Genomic DNA, 19,120 nt, shown 5'->3' on the forward strand with positions numbered 1-19,120 from the left:
GTATTTGCAAAATAGTGGAGGATTTTAACCTTTTAAAATCAACAATCCTTATGCTTTTTACATGTTATGATATGCCCGGGACAATGTAGTGTTGTCGATGTGGATTTATTTTGCACTTTCAAAGCACAAGAACACAAATCACAAAGGAGTAAAATATATCTTTATTACTTTTTTTTTTTTTTACATTCACAATTTTTACAGCCTGTAAAGCTCACAGTTTTTAAAAGACCCACCAACGACCTAGCATGACGAATGCATCACTTGCTCGCAAACGCCACGATCTGCTCCTGCAGAGGAAAAAGAGACATCAACTCAGAAACTTTGTAACCTTTGAGTCACGCTTACTAAAAGCCTGTTACAAGTGCGTGGCAGTGCAGACCTCTATACAAGACCTGTAAACCAGTGAACTCACAACATTTAATATGGAAAAAATAACTTTTGTGCCTCGATAGTGAACTGCCTTTAAAACCAGTTACAGTTGTGTTGGTCTGAATCACTTAGTAGGGAATAAAGTCATTTCACATGAGTGGTCGATAATAAAAGGGGTGTGAAAACACAAGCCAACACCGCTGTCCGCTGCCCCAGGGCCAGCCCTGCACCCCACCCACACACTTTTGGTAACACTAAATTTGGGGCTAAACTTAGATGCCATAGTAGTAGGTTCAGAACCCTGGAAATTATAGACACCGCTAAAGTAAAGCTCCGTGTAATCAGAAAAGAGGGTGGAGGGTGAGGTCCGCGTGGAGGCGGAGCTTGGGTTTCATAGGTGGTTGATATTATCTGAGTGATGGCCAGGTTCACTTCGATGTGCAGGAGGACATGTTTGGAAGTAGCGGCTGTAAGGGAGGGAGCTTACTTTTAGCGCCGGGAGCATGTTGGTGGCCTGCACACCGAAGGTGCGTAGGAGAACGAGAGGAGCGGCGTTAGTGGAGTAAAGGTGCTTCATGAGGTCGATGGCAGCCATCATGGGCAGATTGTGTCGCTGGCGTTCAGTTTCGTATCCCAACAAGTGCTGCATCGCTCCTGCAAAATAAAAAACAAAGACTGGGGGTTAAAAGATGAGGACATAGTTTAAGCTCGTCTGTCATATGTTTTCTGCATTAAGTCACTACACTGGTGCTATTTTGACTTGAGCACATTTAACAGTGGAAAAAATAAACACAATATCTCATAATAGGATTTCATTTTTTTATGAAAAGCAACTTACATATAGTTCCTGGCAGAATGAACAGAAAAAAAAACATCAAATAAATGTTGCCGGAAAAGCTGATGCTTTTTATAAATCAGATCAACAGCATGCGTTTGAGTTGGGGCTATGGAAAAGAGCTTAGGGGAAACCACTGTGCTATGGTTGCAGTGCTTGTGTCTGTTTAGAGTTCTCACTGACCCAGGTCCTTCCCGTCAAAGGCTGCTTGGCTCAGGAGCTGTGTGAGGCAAGCCACATCCCCGAAGCCCAGGTTGGCTCCCTGACCCGCCAGAGGATGTACACGATGGGCTGCATCCCTGCAAAGACAAACAGTATGCTATTTTATTCATAGTGTAAGTGAAAGTAAAGTGTGAAGTAAAACATTAGTTTAGGCAACAATGAACAGCATATTAAGTTGATTTTTAGGACTTTTTCAATCATTCTCTTCACTTACAAAACATATACGTGTTAATGTGCAGGCCATTACTTTCATTATGCCTATCTTACCCTATGAGAGCCACGCGGTGCCTGATGTACTCTGATGCATGACCGATGCCCAGAGGAAACATGACCCTGCTCTTTGGGCCGATCCCTGCCACGCTCGGGGGAAGCTGTCGAGGCGAACCTGCAGACGGCATGATGGCCGACAGGGCGCTTCGGAACAGAGAGCCAGCCGTCTCAATCAGCTCTGACTGGTTCTCATTACTCCACTGTTAGTGCACACACAGACAGGCAAGAAGAAAGAGACATATTCACAGAGAATGAAAACTGACCAGAAGAGAGAGAAAACAGACATTATCCCTTTGAGTGGACAAAGAAATTAGCTGACATAGGAGCAAAGCTGAACTCCACGCCAGCGAAAGTGCTCTTTTTTCCCCTCCCTTACTAACTGGTTTGGCAGGGCTTCGGGAGCTGGGCTAATTAAAAGAAGATGCCGGCCAGGCTATGCAGTTGAATTAGCTCTGTTTGAAAAACATTCCATGCAGTAATGGTCGACACTGGGAGACCACAGGTTTAATTAGCAAACCAGGCCTGAAACCAAACGTGACTCAACCGTGGTGACCCCGTCCATCACCAGGCCCAGTAAAAATAGCCGGCTTGGGAAAAGGGAGTTTCTCCAAACATAAAAGAATGGATAGGTATATCATTCCCTTTGTGAAATATTAGTATACAGTTTGGGCAAAACAATGACAGCATTGTTTGTATGAGTCACACAAAACACTAGAGTGAGTCTATGGAGAACCCTTGCCACATGTAGTACACACAAATACAGAAATGTCACAACATCTTCTTGACAGATGTGAAATGTGACTATGAATACAACATCAGCAGTATAATGGTTAGAGCGAGACTCACGAAGGCAGAGTTGATAGCGTCAACAAAGCTCTCCTCATCCAGCTCCAGCAGCTCCTCTGCCAGCCGATGGCTGGTTGACCACACCAGAGAGCTCTCTGTGTCCGACAGCTGCAAGGCACAGAGCATGGTCGTTGAAGCGTGATCAAACTTATACAGACGGATACTGCAGTAAATAATAGAAGATATATAAGATATATTACCGGTAACATTGCAATGGGTCCTGTTGGGAGGAACCTCTGCCATGCGACATTGTTCTCTGTGGGCTGTCCAACACATAAATCATATTAAATTAAATATCATACTGAAGTATTGTGGCATTGCATTGTATGGCATAAATTATAATTATATAACCTGCACATAAAAACAAGATATTACAAAGAGTACTTCTGGGTGGGTGTGTTGTTCTCAGATGTGACATTAAAATTACGATCATAAACACGACATAGTAAATTCAAAACTCAGTAACATCCAGTAACGCTTGCTTAAATATTTGAGTGTACAAATGATAAATACTGTACGTTGAATGGGTTACTCACCTCTGATAGGTGCAGCACAGCGACCACAGCAGATTGGTCATAATTCCACTTGACCGTGGGTATCCCCAACGCCTGCCGAACCATTGAGTTTGGTCCGTCTGCACCAATCTGGGAAGCAGATGAGGAAAAGGGAAACGATAAAAAACACAAACGACAAGAACAGATGAAAAACTACAGTGTGTGATGATGGAATCAAACTGACCAGCAGTTTGGTCTGAACAGTTTCTCCGCTGGCCAACGTGACCTTGACCCACGGGATGGAGTCTGCTGTCTGCTGGGGCACGGGCCACGCGTACTTCACCACCTTGGACCTGTACTTAACTTGCACGTTATCTGACAGACAACAAGCACATAAAACCGGTGACTACAAAGGCAGAAGAAAATATAAAAAGCAGTGGCTCTTAAAATAAAATGACAACCGTTGTGACTCACACAACAAAAGGATCAAACTTGGTCCCGTGTATATATCATTACGCTAAATCTGTGTGTTTTTCCGTCAAAACGAGAGGATGGTTTCTCTGCAGCCAAAAGCAGTTGAAGATCTATAAACAACTTCATAAAACACCACTGGTTTTCCTCTCTGGTGCTTGCAAAAGTTTAAATTTGACAATCTTCTTAATGGTCTTGGCCTGCCACATTGACCTAACTAATAGTGTTTATCTACAAGAACACCACACCACACTTTGCACATGCTGCCAGCTTGTTAGCTTTTTGCGTTAACACGGCCCCTATTCCTAAAATATCAGCAGCTGGACATCCCAAACATGAAAGGATCCTGAGCTACGCTGGCTCATGCCGACTTGGAGCGGGACCCATCTACAGAACGGCTTCTGGTTCCTGAACACAAATGTAAAATACGGGTTTCCAGGGATTTTGAGAGCAGGATTACATTGAAACCAGCTGGTGTAGGGCACACTTTTCATGTACTGCATCGTGAGCATAACAGCACCCCGGATAAAATGAGAGGACAGAGAGAGAGAAGAGGACGAATGGGAGGCACATGAGGCAAAAAACGTGCCGTAACCACACATCCGTTGTTTGGTGCAAAATGTTGAAAAACTGTTTATAAATATGCCACTTTAACTGTCAAGCACATAGCAGAGCTTGAGAGTTTTATTTGCAAATCTCACAAAAGTTGGTCTAATGTCAACAGCAATAGAACAATATACACTGTCAGCGCTTTAGTGTCTTAAGAGGTGGCAAAGCTTGGGAGCACATGGCAGCTTTAAATAGGTCACTGGACCACTTCACGTGTCCTCGGAGGGTGCCGGGGCCCTGCAGTTCCCAAAATGTGAGGCTTTGATTGAAATTGCAGGAAAAACATGAGCGGCTCCAAGGGCTTAACTTGTCTATAAAAACAGTCACCGGGAGAGAGTGCAAACAAACAGAACCTGGGGACAGGATGGAATAAATGTGGTGGCATTAGCTGCCAGACTCGGCTTCCGTTAGGCAGATGGAACAGGAATCAAGAGGTCTGACAGGGCACTGCTTCTTACTGTGTTGGGCTTCATGTTTTAATCATAAAATGCTGTGCTTACCGGACAGGCTGTCCAGCTGTTTAGTGAGCGCAGCCACAACGATGTCGTTCTCCACGATGTATGCCATCTCGTTCTGCAGGTCCTCCTTATCGAATGTGATCAGGGCATCTGAGCAGGCATCCCAAACCTAAATGAGAGACTCATTATGCCTGCGGTCTACAAGTCTATCCTTAAATGCAGCAATTATGCATCCCCTCTCCCTATATATAGCTGGGCAGAGAAGTGACGCTTCATTGAGCTGAACACATCAAAGTTGTTAGCTGCTGTCGGAGGTTGGCACAGCCTACATACATCAAACCCAGAGCGATGAGGGTCACCAACACCCCTCTGGCTGGTCGGCTGACTTCAGCTTAATGGCGCTCTCTGAGGTGGAGGACCAAATGACATTTTGTGATGTGGATTTTTGCAAACATTCTCTTGGAAACACAAATAACAAATGACATGTTTGTGAACATAAAGAGCGGGTCAATATTTATCCGCAACCAAAAGCGGCAGAATGAGATACAGTTTTAGGTTACTGTAATTCCAACCCTGAAAGTACTGTTTGAGTTAAACATGAGGGGGTGAAAAGTGTTTGTACAAGGTTAATCCTCTCCTGGGTTGTAACTATGGTGACAAACCCCATCATTCTGCAGTAATATGGTGCTGCGCTACTTTTTTCCAACTTGCCATAAAGTAGGGGGATATACCCTACAGAAAACCACTAATGGCAGTGGGTTTGCAACTTGTGATAAGTGGTTGGGGAGAAAGATTTACTGAGGCCAGCCCAAAAATTGTTTTGGTTTTGTTTAATGCTGGGTGACATGATGCAGTTTTGGGGTAGAATCAGTAACGACATACTTTAAGATATAAACAATACACTTCCTTGCAACTTTATAGAGAAAAATCTGGGCAAAATGACCCAAAATGATGGTTTCAAATCTAAACCCTCAATGCTTATTGGACATTTAAGGTATAGGGGCATTTTACTGCATGGAAAGAATGTTATATAGAGCTGACATCCAGTACATACTTGGTGAGATGTATGTGACTGAAATTCAATGAACAAACAAGCCAAAGCAGCGGTAGCTGAGTGAAGGTATAATGGGAGAGGTACACTACCATAATCACTGTAAGGCACTGCATGATGACATCTTAGGCCCAGAGAGAAACCCTGCGGTCGAGTGTTTGGTACACACAGACCACATCTTACAAGACGGCCTGAGCCTGCACCCACAACCGTAAAGCGGGTTCACTTTGCAGCAAACAACCGGTCTCCTAATCTTTCATCTTCTTCCCGTTGTTCACATGAATCTTCATAATTATACGATGTGGGGAACGAGTACCAATTTGAAAACGTCAAAAATGATTTACTCTTCATAGAAAACATGGCTTTAATAAATAAACAAGCATGGTCAAAGAGCCATCCGGGAATTTGAATATGCCAGGAAATGGCCTTTTTTTTATTTTTATTTTTTTTAAATATACCTTGTTTTCTTTGGCATCCCTTGTGCCAAAGAAAACAAAGATCCTGCAAAGCTACTAAAAAAGGCATAAACTGCACAAAGGAATGAACAAAATGCGGCATTACATGAAACCTCTGTTTCCAGCCATTTTTATGTGAACAATTACATAGCATGAACATGATTATATGATATAGTATCTTGTTGCTTGTTCATTAAGCTGAATGACTGAGTAGAAGCTGAGTGTCACAGATTGTTCTCTCCACAAATTGTATGGTGCAGTCACTGTGATTGATGGATAACAGAAATACATACAGTATGCCGGTAAATTAGAAAAGTCTGGAGGACATATGCAGAAAAACTCAAGTTGTGTAAGAGAAGGATTTTGGCATTTGAGATGCTCTGGTTATTTTTTGCTTGAACTTTTGACATAGCAGTACGGTGGCAGTTACTACACCCTTGTGTTTCGCAGATTCCAAAAAGCAACTTAATGTAATAGTGAGCTGAAGATCAACATACCTGCATCCTTTTATAAGGCTTGCACCTCATCTTTGTGATGTTCTCCCATGCTCCAATACCTGTGTGTGCACAGACACAGATTTCAAAACGATTACAATACTAATTTAAACCAACAACGTATGCCTACTGTATTACAAATAATTGTAATCATACTCTGAAAGTCAAACATGAATTGGCTGAATTTTAACAAAAATCAGTGGAAGTTGGTCCAACTAGTATTTGTCATCGGGGTTAAGTCTGAGCTGAACTGGATAGAATTTAGCAGCACTGGGACCAACAACCAGATGCAAATCCAACAACGAGGATGTGTTCTCCTCTGGTCAGCTGAAGATGAGTTAAAGGTGGAGTCTGTGATTCGGAAGAAAGATTGTTCATATTTGAACTCAACGCCCAAACAAATACCCCCCTCCAGATTTACCTGCCCTCTTGTTTCCACTGCATTTCTCTTTATACATCCATGGCCTTTCCCGTTTGGTGCACAAGCACGAACTCCCCCTGTTGCTGATTGGCTAGAATAGTGCCACTTTGTTTGTTTTCCATTAACAGAATCAGGGCTGTGTATGAACACCGGATTTTTTTTTTCAGCGCACACACAGAACAGACAGTTAGCAGTGAGGAGATATTCGTTGAATTTGACAAAAAATGTATTGAATTAGAATCGCTGACTCCACCTTTAAAGCCCCTCCATTTTTTTAAAAAGTCTTAAAAGTGGTAGTAGTGCCTTTTACTTTTTGCGCAGGTGCCAGTGAAAGGTAATGAGGTCACAGACAAGCACAGTTTTTTTAATAAACTCCCTCACACTTGCACCACTGCATTCATTTCAAATTCTCTATTGACATTTCAGGAACACAGTCTCTGATCAGATAATGAATGAAAGACTTTATTTCGAACATATAATAAATAAAAACAGATACAAAATAATAACAAACAAAACAAGAGTTATAGTGTCCGAAAAGGAGTAGGTAGAAGAAAAACTTATATTACCCTACCCCTTTCTCACTTCTCCTCTATTAACTCATATATCATAGAATGATAATATAATATAATATAAAAACTATCCCAGATTTATTTACATCCTAAGTTGAATATATGAACAGCATCCCAAGTTTATTTACAACCCACAAATACATCCGGAGTTAAAAAGTATATAACCAACCTTTAACACAACTCTTCTTCAACCATATACCTCCCAAAAATATCTTTCTTGTATAGCTTTTTAAATTGATTTATATTTGTGCTCCCCTTCAACCCATCACGTAACCCATTCCACAAATCCACCCCACAGACTGAAATACACATACTCTTCTTTTTTATACGAACACAATGCTTTTTAAAATTAAATTTTCCTCTAAAATTATAACCCCCCTCCCTGTCACAAAACATTTTTTGAATATTGCCCGGAAGTGAATTATGTCTTGCTTTAAACATAATTATTGCGGTTTTAAATTTGACCAAATCCATAAATTTCAATGCATGTGACTTCAAAAACAGTGTGTTCGTGTGTTCCCTATATCCCACATTATTTACTGTCCTGAAGATAAAAGGGGTAAACACTGTGAAGTCAATAAACGGTACACAAATAATGTAAGAGAGCGGAGTGATTTGATATGTTAAGCAAAAATTCAGCCTCTCTGTCTCTCACCGGCACCGGTGTACAGACTATTGATACTTAAACTATTATCAAGGTGCATTGTAATGCATGATCTACTGGGGAGATATTGTAATTTTTGTTATTTTAAGACCTGAATCAGGATAAATGTGGATGAACTTGATGTGTCCAACAATCAACGTAATTTTGCCAAATGATTATTGTCTGCTAGCTCAAATGAAAAAGGTGAATCCTTTTTGAGACATTTTAACCTATTTGTTTTTAGGGATAAGTGAGAAAATAATTTGAATTGACACTTGAAAAAGAATCTCTTTAAACTATTATATGGGTCATAGGTGAGAAGTATGTGTGTTAAACAGTAGTTGTATGTGTCAGCACATACAGGTAGACTGAAAGCGTGAAATAACAAAATGCACTGGTCTGGACTGATATTACAAAGATAGTTTCACAGATGAGTCCATCAAGCCTGGCTAAAGTTACAGGGAGGAACAAATAAGGTCAGATATGATTCCTGCTAAGCCCGGGTGACTGGACAGAGTCTGATCCCTTGCTCACATTGTGGGAGTCATTTATTAGTCAGGCACCACATGCTTCTCACAGGAAGGGAGTTAATCACCACAGAAATAACTTTTTGATATATTTTCTGTCTTGGGTGAAACGGCCTTTTTAAATGTACAAAGAACACAACAAAAATAAGTTATAAACCATTTAACAGTGATATTTTTTTTGTGTGTCAGGTTGTGTGTATACTGTACCACTGAGGAGGGCGGCAGAGCCTGGACTGATGGAGCTGACTCTGGTGCTGTAGGTGTCTGGGACCTTGTCAATCACTTTCTTGTTGCCTGCTTCAAGCAGAAGAATCTTCTTACCCTCCAAGTTGGGTTCCATGCCTGTCAAAATTCATGTAAATATTGTATAAAAAATGTCAGCACATATTTAAGATTGAGTCTCTGCAGTGCTACAGTAAAAATAAAAGAATCTAATGGTGAAGCTGTGTGTGTTTAAGTACTTCTGATATCATAAAATGTGTCTCTACATGTTTTTCTCATTGCATCACATCTCAGAATTTATATATACAGTATATATATATTTATATTTAGTAGCTTTTAGAGTTATTATTACATGTCTCAAAAGGTTTACCCAAAGAGATGAATGTTTTCGTCAACTCCTGATAACACTACTTTTTAATTTAAATCTAACATCTAATGGTGAAGCTGTGTGTGTTTAGGTACTTCTGGTATCATAAAATGTGGCTCTACATGTTTTTCTCATTGCATCACATCTCAGAGTTTATATATATATATTTATATTAGTAGCTTTAGAGTTATTATTACATGTTTCTAGGGGTTTATCCAAAGAAATGCAGGTTTTTGTCAACTCCTGATAACACTAATGTGTTTAAATGTGACAGGTTAATAATAGCTGAAGCCACAGGTCAAACTGTGGTACAGGTGAGGTCGTCACTCACCTAGGGAACATGCCATTGCAGATCCAACCATTCCACCACCGGATATAATAACATCATAAACCTCATTCTTGCCAGTATCGTCTGTGGTTTCTGCACACACTAACCCTCGGCTGGTGGTGATTTTTATAGCAGATAAATGCTTTTCTGCCACAAAACACCGGCCAAGTCCGTTTAAGGCCAGCGTCGCCCTTGTGAGCTTGTGCATGATTTCTGTCTTCTTATGAGAGGAGAGTCTGGATATTGTCCTATGACAATCACACAGACCTTGAGTGTGTCCTAGATGTGTAGCTTCTGTAATCCAGACATGCCTCTGTTGACAAACGCTCCTAGTATGAAGTACTTCCGGGTTCCGTGTCCAATCACAGAGCACGCAGAGTGACGCAGAGTGACGCAGAGCACGCAGCAGTGACGTCAGTCGCTTAGTTTAGTTTACGTTTGGAGGACGACGCCGAGAAACACTTCTTCCCAAAACTCCTCTTTTACCAGGTTGGCGCACTCATTATTACTTTTTTTTTTATTTATCATGTGCTTTAAAGTGGCAGGAAAGGTTTGTATATAATAATAGTAAAGTAAATACGTATAGAAAATTAGCTTGTTCCTTAAACCGACATTACCATGTTGAGAGCGCTGGTCTGGTTACTATGGTAACCCGTTTACACACCGGATGTGCAGTTGTCAGAAAGTTTGATGTAATTTATTTATTTATTTTTTAATATTAGCAAGCTTTAAAATACAAAACTGACTACTTTTTGAAACCATTATTGATTCATAATTTTTGATTTATTTATTAATAATTTACGATTATGTATTATATGTTGTAAAATGTCAAAAGATAGTAAGGCAAGGCAAGGCAGCTTTATTCTTAGAGCACATTTCAGCAACAGGGCAATTCAAAGTGCTTTACATAAACATTCAAGAACATTAAGACAAAGTGCAAAAGAACATTAAGACATAATTAAAACAGTTATAAAAACATTAAAGATTAGAAAATAAAAACAAGCTCAAATTAAAAGCTATAGGATAGAAGCTAAAATAGAGTATAACACACAAGAGTAAAAGCTTTAGTGCAGTATAAGATCATTATCTGGTTTAATAAAACGCAGCAGCAAACAGGAAAGTTTTAAGCTTTGATTTAAAAGAACTCAGAGTTGGAGCAGTCCTGCAGGTTTCTGGGAGGTTGTTCCAGATATTTGGTGCATAACATAGCAGAAGATCAGAAATGTATTTTGGTCCTAAACCATTTAGTGCTTTGTAAACCAACAGGTTTAGTAAAAACAAAATACCCATTATAATTTCCTAGAGCGCAAGGGGACGTCTTCAAATTGCTTATCCTGTCCAAACCAACACTGTGAAATCTGAAGACATTCAATTTATAATCTATCATGTTATTTTCTCAAATAAACAATTGACCATTTGGTCTACAAAATGTAAGAAAGCAGTCAAAACATGTCCATCACAGTTTCTCAGAGCCCATGGTTACATACAGTATTTAAACTGCATGTTTTGTTCTATCAATGGTCCAAACTCAACTATATTCAATTTAACAATGAAGAAAACCATTTACAGCTAATATAACCTAAACAAATTCACATTTGAGAAGCTGGAACCAGAGATTTTTTGGCATTTTTGCTTACAAAAATGACATAAATGATTAATCAATTATCAAAACTGTTGCCAATTATTTTTCTGTCCACTAGCCAATCAATTAATTGACTAATTATCTCTGCTCTATTTAAAATGTTGTTTAACTGAGATCAAATAATTGGGCAATGTGAACTTTGTGAGTTGTTATTTTTCTTCTCCCTGCTTATTTTCGATAATGGGATGTGTCTTATTTTTTTCACAGATCACATCTTATTATTTTGTGTAAAACTCAATGTTGGAATTGTACACTTTTTCTTCGAAATGATAGACAAACAGATGAATTGATTAGCATTTCGTCACTATCTCAAAACAGAGGAACTTTTTGTTTACAGGAATAAGCAACCTTTCACAACCTTTGTTCGTGTCACAGGTCAGAAATATGCCAAAGCTGGACACCTTGCCGGAAGATGGACTCAGATCAGAGTTATTGCTCCGACAGCAGCTGAAGGCCCTGAGTGAGACCCTCAGGCAGCAGCTGCAGGAGACAGAGACGAGACAAAAAGAGGAGCTTGAGAGGAGGATTCTTCAGAACTCTCTACTATCAACAGATGTAGACCGAGGGTACGGTGATAGAAATGAGCTGAAGGCAAATGTCTTTTATGTTTTGTCATAATTATAACATATCTATTTTCTTAAAGATCTGTACTGTTTTTTCAGACATTTGGGAATGATGAGATCCACCTCTACATCTGGCCTGACCTCAGACAAAGAGACTTTGCACCATCCCAGACAGTCAGAGAGGCCTAAGCTATCTTCTCCAGCTTTGGTATCTTCAAACTGGAAGAGTTGTTCAGTCAGGGTTTCCACGCTGACTCCTGCCGGGACTCAACAGTGTGAGCGGTTCGCTTTATCTAAAACAACAAAAGAGAGCAAAGAGAAGGAGGACGAGGCTGAGTGTCAGAGGAAGTTCTGCGCTCTCCCCATGCCCAGCCACGTCATTCAGCCCCTCTATCAGGAGATGATGAAGGTGAGAGAGAAGGAGAGGAAGCAGGGCCATGAGCAGAGGAGGGACCTCCTGCTCTCCATTCAAAGACCTTTCAGCTTCCAGGAGAGAGAGAAGGAGAAAAGGGAGAGGCTGATAGCAATGTTCAACCAGGTCTCACATGATCAGAAAAACAAGGCTGCTACTGTTATGAAACCTCCTCACAAAGAGGTGAAAGACTCGTCAGATTCGGAGCTGAAAGGTGGTTTTCATTTTCTGATTGAAGGATACTGGCTATTTTTTGGTATAATAGTTGTCTTTGTAACATAATTTTATGTGTCACTTTACAAACTGCTATCTTAGAACAACATATAGGCCACTGGTTCCCAACTTTATTTGGCTTGTGACCCTTTATAGCCAGGCAATGCCTACTTGTGACCCCTACACACAAAGATATAATTTAAGAGAAGTTAAATTAACATAATTTGTGCATAAGAATTATTTTCTTCTTCTTCTTCTTTCTCAACTTGTTAATCATCTCCCAACCCTTCAGATTTATCTTAGACCCCTTTAAGGGTCCTGACACGTTGGGAACCACTGGTATCAGTACATATAAGATATGTAATGATTCATAAAATTCATAGTATACAGTAGGTTATGCTCTGTAGAAACAAGACTTCCTGATAAACATTAAACACAAACCTGAAAATCATAGTGAAACTGTGGTGATGTCACACCCTTTTAGATTTGTTTTTTATTTTTAGCAGCCTATACACAAGGCAGTGCTTTGTTCTGTAAGTTTAATAAAATGTATTGAAAGTAATTATAATGTTACACACCTAATTCATATCATGTCATATTGGATGCATGTATACCGTACGTCTGATACACTTTATGCAGTTACCTTATTGTATTTCTGTGCAGACCAGGAGCTTTGCAGAAAAGTCCCCGCTCGGACAGCAGTACGACATCCTACTGCGTCTGGCCACCTGAAACTTCGCACTGCTGAGCGCACCAAGAAAGAAAAGTTGGGCTTCCTGGATGAGAGGCCCAGCTTCCAGCCAAAAATCATCCAGCAGATCCCTAATTTCAGCAGGCTGCACAAAGCCTTGCAGACAGAGGGGCTGAGGAAAACACAGCGTAAAGATATGATAAAATGTCAGCCCTTCTTTCTGAGGACATCAGCTCTCCCTGCAAGGCAAAGTAGGATGAGCCTTGAACACTCGCAGGTAAAAACTCTTTACCACGCACCTTTTTGTTTAATATGAGAAAATGTTAAAATGGTTTCATTTTTTTAGTTGCTTTTATGCATTAATTCAGTGTAGTTTGGTTTTAGTTTCTTCTCACAATATGAGCTAATTTAGTTTCTATCGTTTTGAATTTTGTGCTTTGATTATTTTTTATGTATTTCAGTAATCCCCTGCCTAATTATGGTAGGCAGGGGTCTGAGCATCAGTAGCATTACATCAATAAAATGTAAAGAATAATGTCTTGAATAGCCAGTGTCTCTTGAGGAATTACATAAGAAGACATCCAGGACTCCAAAGCACCAGATGGCTTCACATTTTAGTTTTACATTACTCTGTTTGATGCATGGCTCGAGACACATCCACCCACCACTTTGTCAACTCAATACCCTTCTCTATTTTAATTAATGCTGGTTGGAAACCACTAGCCCTCCTTAAAGCCTCTAATGTTTATATGACAAACAGTGCTGACTACCTACAGTAAATCCTTGCTCGTTTAAAAAGGTCCATATCAATATGATTGCACCACATGTACAATAACTGTCACAATAAGAACAGATGTTTACCCTACAGTTTGTGTCGTCTTTGCAATGCTCTATCTGTCATCTGTATTCCTGTGGTCCCTCAACACTCAGAAGTGTTTACTTAACGTGTGACAGAGGACTTTGACCTGGTCACATTTGACTTTCTATTCTGTGTCTTTGGTAGTAATGTGTTTGATGGTAAAAGATTTATTGTATGGGTTAAGTTCTTGTGTGGCGTATGTGTTATTTTCTTGAGGCCGTTCAGACCAGTCCCCTCAGTTGTGGAACTGTAAAGCTATTTGAAATATGTTCAGTGGTCCCTGTCCAGAGAGGGAATACACCCCTCCCTTCAACAGTTGTATTTCAAACTTTCTCCACCTCATAATTGATCAAGTTCAACTCAAGCCCCATTTTGACAGCGCTTGATATTTTCCTCATTTATATACATAATATACTCCTTTTCATTTCACAAGACAATCTCTATATATGTTCCTAGACATTCGTTTGGGTGGAGGATCCACACGAGGGCATTACATATACAATTATAACAGCAATTCAATAAGAATAACAGTAATTTACACCAATCCAAAGTGGTAGAATGAACTTTGTGATCATTGAAAGTGTCTTCCTTTTATATATTTTCTGGCTATACCCAAAATTATACAATTACCAGAGATCTATTTTATGCACCATGTCAGGCATTTTTGGGCAAATTCCTCTGATTTAATTTATACTATATATAGATATATTTAGCCTTGTTACTGAAGGTGTGGCACGTAAAGAAGCTACTAGATACATAGTCACGTTATTTGTAGATTAACATCATAAAGGTAATTCATAGTTAATAAATGTATGACTACAGAAACAGATTTATACTGATTTATACAAAACAAACAAACACCTTATTCTATGAGTAATTTCATAGATATTAACATTCAACTGTGTAGTGTTAAAGCCATCGATATCTCATCAATTAATCGTTGTCATTTTGTCTGTGAATGTTGGTGAAGTGTTTTGTATTGATTGTTCTTTTTTTTGTTCGATACAAACAATAACTGAAAACTATATTTTAGAAAGGAAGAAAGAAACTCATTATTACTAAGCATAGTATTTATTTACAGTACAGAGGGTTTTTCCCCACACAATTTATTTATTTATTGACAGGCAATGTTGGTCTTCTTTAGTTCTCCTGCAGTACTTTTACATTTCTACAAATGACTAAATCATTCTTAAATGGCTTTGATCACAGTGAATTAAGTTCCGCTACTCTAAGTCATGCTACAGTATGCTGTATCATCTGACAGAAAACCTTCTATATCCGCCCCAACTCGCTGCACTGATTTGGCAGAAAGTCTTCCATGCATACATATGCCTTACATCATTTTGTACACTGATGTATACTTTGCTGGTGTTACTACTACACTACGTTGTATTTTAATTCTAAATTTTAAAAGTCGATGAAATATGTGGTCAAACAATATATTTGTAACTATTTTTTTCCTTTCATCTACAGGTACCAAAAATAAGTAATCTCAGCAGAAGCAAGTCACTTGGGGCCTTAACATCACTGTCTGCAGACACACTCCCTACATACATCACAGATGCTGCAAGGAAGCGCTGCATGGCCATCAGGTGACTTAGATTATTTTGTCATGACTTTGGAACTTTAGACAGTAGATGTTTTCCTCTCTATGGTTTCTACACTCTAAATCCTCTGACATGCAGAATATTTTGACCTTCACAGAAAGTCAATGGAGATGAGGGATAGCAAGAATCAAGAAAGTACCGACTGGTTGAGGAAGTACCAAATGAGGTCCCAGGCCATGAGGAAGACAGTCACACTCCATGCGAAGTTGCTGGACCCACACATCAGCTTGAAAGAAGTGTATAATGACAAACTACAGCACCATCGGTGAGTGAGGTTGTTCATTCTCCAATATTGCAACCTTTGTTACTCGCATCATAACAACCACAGACGCCTGCCGCAGTAGCTCAAACTATAATCTTCTCTTACATGAAGCGAGACTGACCAACAGAGGATGAGAGAGTACATGAGGGAGTTACGGGAAATGAAGGCACGAGTTGGCGAACGCCCTTATTTGTTCGAACAGGTGAAACAGGTGAGTGACAGCTGAGAAGATTACATCACATTGTGAATGATGTGCCCCACTCCAGCATAAACTTTGTGTTTTTTATTACTGACAGAAAAATGCAAAGGCTCACGCAGAGCAGACATACAGAAACAAGCTGAAGAAAGCCGGCTTAAAGGAGCAATTTGTTGAAGAAAATGGAGAAGCAGTTGAAGGAACATCATGCAGCTCTGAGGAGGATACATATGAGAACTGCAGCACTGAGAATCACATTCACAGCAGGTATGCAGAGTGAGAATTTTTAGCAAGTTTAGTTCATCCACTATGTAATACCACACGTGTCCGGTAAAAGTATGAATAGCACTGGTGCTGGAGAGCCAAGGACTTCTTGTGGTTTGGTCATATTACATTACATAATTTTCTGCGCTTGCCCTGCAGTCTTCAGTGAAGAAAGACAAATAGTGTTGCCAAGTTAAAGTTCGATGTAATTACAATATAGCCATTTTCTAACCCAACATGTCTGATTTAGGGAGGAAAATGTAGACGACGGGGAGAAAATTGAAGATGTGGAAGAGAAGAGCGTGAAGTCCAAAGGGGAAGAAATGCCATGATCAAAAAGGTTCAGGCGGCACAGAGTTTTTTATGGCCTCTCCGCTAGAAAACAACACTGTCCTCAAAAATGATTCATGTCACGGCTAACTATCCGCACCAAGCATTTGATAGTTTAAGATGTGGAACTACAAATTATGAAATGACAAAACATTTGGACCTTACAATCACAAATGTTAGGGATTACAACTGGGAGAAAATAACAGTTTATAGAAGTGTATGTGTTTATAATATGTATATACATATATAATATTTCATATGCTTTGAGTATATATGTATACGATCTTTCTAGCAGATTATAAAAATGAAAATAAAAAAGCTACTTTTTGTTTTATGACAACAATTTTTCCTCAGGAATATGAACACTGTAATTTAGAGGATGATGAACACTTGGTTACCAGAAAAACAGTTCAAAAACAAAATGAGAACACCAGTCGAGACCACTGTGTCTGTAACATTAATTAGTGTTTCACCCACTCTAAATCAAGAATCTTCCGATAGCCATAAAAACAGTTTATACTTTTACCGTGAGAAATAGAATCTGTTTTTTGCTCTTAGTTGTATTTTCCTCAGCTTAGTTAAAAAAATGAATAAAAGTATAATTTTTAATCAGCAGGTCCCGTAAGGACACCAAGCATCTGACATGGTTCTCAGATGGTTGGGTTAAAGTTCCCAGTTATTTCTACAGCCACACTGCCACCTAAATAAACAGCCCTCTCTGGGCATAATGCATTCACAGAGACCAGTTCAGTGGTCCGCTCCAAGCCCATAGGCCCACATCAAATACGCTTGTGCACTGGCCTGCACTCTGAGCTTGTCCTTAGACAGCTGACTGCCAGGAATTCTACAAATCATTTCTTCATAACAAACCACATGGGAATGTCTGAATATGTATATAATCACAATTAAAATGTAGTCATGGGAGGCCAGTACATACCACATGTCTACATTTTGTAGACCACTGTGTCATGCATTGAAGCTATTCAAGGTAATGTTGGCTTGAGTAGGTCATCTTAAGTTAACACTATTGAATGCATTGAAGTTTGAAATTGAATTTCAAAGTGTGCAATATGTTACATAGAATACAATACAATTGACTGATGTGCATTTCTACAGGTATGGCAGAGAAAAGGTGACTGTAACAGTATTCACTATGACTGTCTGGGTATTAAAATAAGCATTTGATTAATTTAGCATAATTAAAAAGATAATCCCTTCCTTGAGATCTCAAATATCACATGACAAAGCTTCAAGGGCTCCATCCTGTCAGGTTGTCATGGGAACAGTTTATCCCTCCCCACTCTGCCTTGTAGTCCCTCAGGAGAACGCTGCGCACCTCTGATTCCCCCGGTGCACGGCTGAAAACAAAACCAATCTCTCCCAACCTGCTAGATAATATCCGAGTGAGACATCTATTTAAACAAACTGTAGTTGCCTCCAATGTGTGTTGAGAAAGCTGAGAGAGGCAACAAACACATCTCATTTAGATTAATGAGAGGCTGAGCGCTTGGCCACTGAATGTTATGATCACGCTGTTTGAGGAGTGGTTTTACTTAGCAGATGAACAATATAATTTCACTAAGGTGGTGCGTTCAGGTCTTTTATTATTTCAGCTGCTGTAAGATATATAAATTCCCACACATTTAATTCTGTAAATGCATGGGGTTGCAAATGTAGGCAGCTGAAGACACACCCTAGAATAGATGATATAGGCCTCAAATGAACTTCACTGTCACAATGTCAGCCAATTCCTAGCCTCACATTTTCCTTGGCTGCTTTTTTCCCTGCCATGTACTAACTCTGCTGACATTTCAGATCCTGCCACTGCCACCTGCCCTGCAGTAACCCCGCCGTTCCCCATCGCACGACCCCCCCTGTCCACCTGCACACCTGTTCCCTCTTCCCCATCAACCCAGAGGTTTATGCACCGGCCCACTCCAGTCCCCGCCAGATTATGTAATGTACTTCTGTTTTAGCAATCCAGCCATTTTCTCTGCCAGCCGGAGTTTTGCCTGGTATGACCCCTCTGCCTGCTCTCGAGCCTTATCCCTATAAATGTTCGCTTCATTTCCCGTTTGCCTGTTTTCGACCTCTAGTAAACTTGAACTTTTTATTATACTGGCCTGGTTTCGGACTCGTGTTTTAGGGTTCATACCAGGTTTTACTGAGCGTTTACATTCTCCTGCCTTAAACCATCAACAATTGCACTGCATGAAGTACTTTTGTTGTGTTTTCTGGTTATTCTGTCATTCATTTTTATTTCTTTCTTTCTTTTAATTCTCTTGATTTTTAAGTAAGTAGTGCAAAGGCCAAATATTTTGTGAAGTGCAGTGTATAGAGTTGTGTGCATGTGTAGTCTCTGTATGTTTTAGTCCTTGGTTCACCTGCAGGAGGAGCTGTGGCTCGCTGCAGCCTCTCTGGAGCAGAAGC

The 19,120-nt window shown here is 39.8% G+C and overlaps 2 protein-coding genes across 3 annotated transcripts; one reads left to right on the top strand and one right to left on the bottom strand.

Annotated features, from left to right (window-relative positions):
• Nucleotides 1-143: 143 nt before the first annotated feature.
• coq6 (coenzyme Q6 monooxygenase) lies at nt 144-10,004 on the bottom strand. The gene is made up of 12 exons (XM_037746507.1): nt 9,655-10,004; nt 8,942-9,076; nt 6,578-6,636; nt 4,617-4,743; nt 3,281-3,411; nt 3,079-3,186; nt 2,743-2,805; nt 2,543-2,650; nt 1,694-1,896; nt 1,388-1,503; nt 857-1,023; nt 144-287 (listed from the first exon to the last, which is right to left on the bottom strand). Exons 1-12 carry the CDS (start codon nt 9,857-9,859, stop codon nt 258-260), a joined length of 1,452 nt encoding a protein of 483 aa, XP_037602435.1. The 5' UTR covers nt 9,860-10,004; the 3' UTR covers nt 144-257.
• On the top strand, nt 9,996-18,687 carry fam161b (FAM161 centrosomal protein B). Of its 2 annotated transcripts, none has more exons than XM_037746504.1 (9): nt 9,996-10,140; nt 11,669-11,859; nt 11,956-12,482; nt 13,145-13,449; nt 15,505-15,623; nt 15,736-15,903; nt 16,012-16,111; nt 16,197-16,363; nt 18,506-18,687. In XM_037746504.1, exons 2-9 carry the CDS (start codon nt 11,678-11,680, stop codon nt 18,648-18,650), a joined length of 1,713 nt encoding a protein of 570 aa, XP_037602432.1. In that variant the 5' UTR covers nt 9,996-10,140; nt 11,669-11,677; the 3' UTR covers nt 18,651-18,687. The 2 variants fall into 2 exon arrangements, with proteins under 2 accessions (XP_037602432.1, XP_037602434.1); XM_037746506.1 differs by lacking the exon at nt 18,506-18,687 and adding an exon at nt 16,611-17,030 and having other exon boundaries at nt 11,669-11,889.
• The last annotated feature ends 433 nt before the right edge of the window (nt 18,688-19,120 follow it).

This window comes from Sebastes umbrosus, chromosome 16, assembly GCF_015220745.1.
Source record: "Sebastes umbrosus isolate fSebUmb1 chromosome 16, fSebUmb1.pri, whole genome shotgun sequence".
In the NCBI taxonomy this organism is placed as follows: domain Eukaryota; kingdom Metazoa; phylum Chordata; class Actinopteri; order Perciformes; family Sebastidae; genus Sebastes; species Sebastes umbrosus.

What these genes read in the sequence shown, in the direction of transcription:
- fam161b (XM_037746504.1), top strand. Translation starts at nt 11,678, where the DNA reads ATGCCAAAGCTGGACACCTTGCCGGAAGATGGACTCAGATCAGAGTTA. An exon ending in GTCAGATTCGGAGCTGAAAG is followed by an intron (nt 12,483 to 13,144) that starts GTGGTTTTCATT and finishes ATTTCTGTGCAG; the next exon opens with ACCAGGAGCTTTGCAGAAAA. An exon ending in AAGCGCTGCATGGCCATCAG is followed by an intron (nt 15,624 to 15,735) that starts GTGACTTAGATT and finishes TGACCTTCACAG; the next exon opens with AAAGTCAATGGAGATGAGGG.
- coq6 (XM_037746507.1), bottom strand. Translation starts at nt 9,859, where the DNA reads ATGCACAAGCTCACAAGGGCGACGCTGGCCTTAAACGGACTTGGCCGG. An exon ending in CTCTGCCGCCCTCCTCAGTG is followed by an intron (nt 6,637 to 8,941) that starts GTACAGTATACA and finishes GTGCACACACAG; the next exon opens with GTATTGGAGCATGGGAGAAC. An exon ending in GACCCATTGCAATGTTACCG is followed by an intron (nt 2,651 to 2,742) that starts GTAATATATCTT and finishes TGTGCCTTGCAG; the next exon opens with CTGTCGGACACAGAGAGCTC.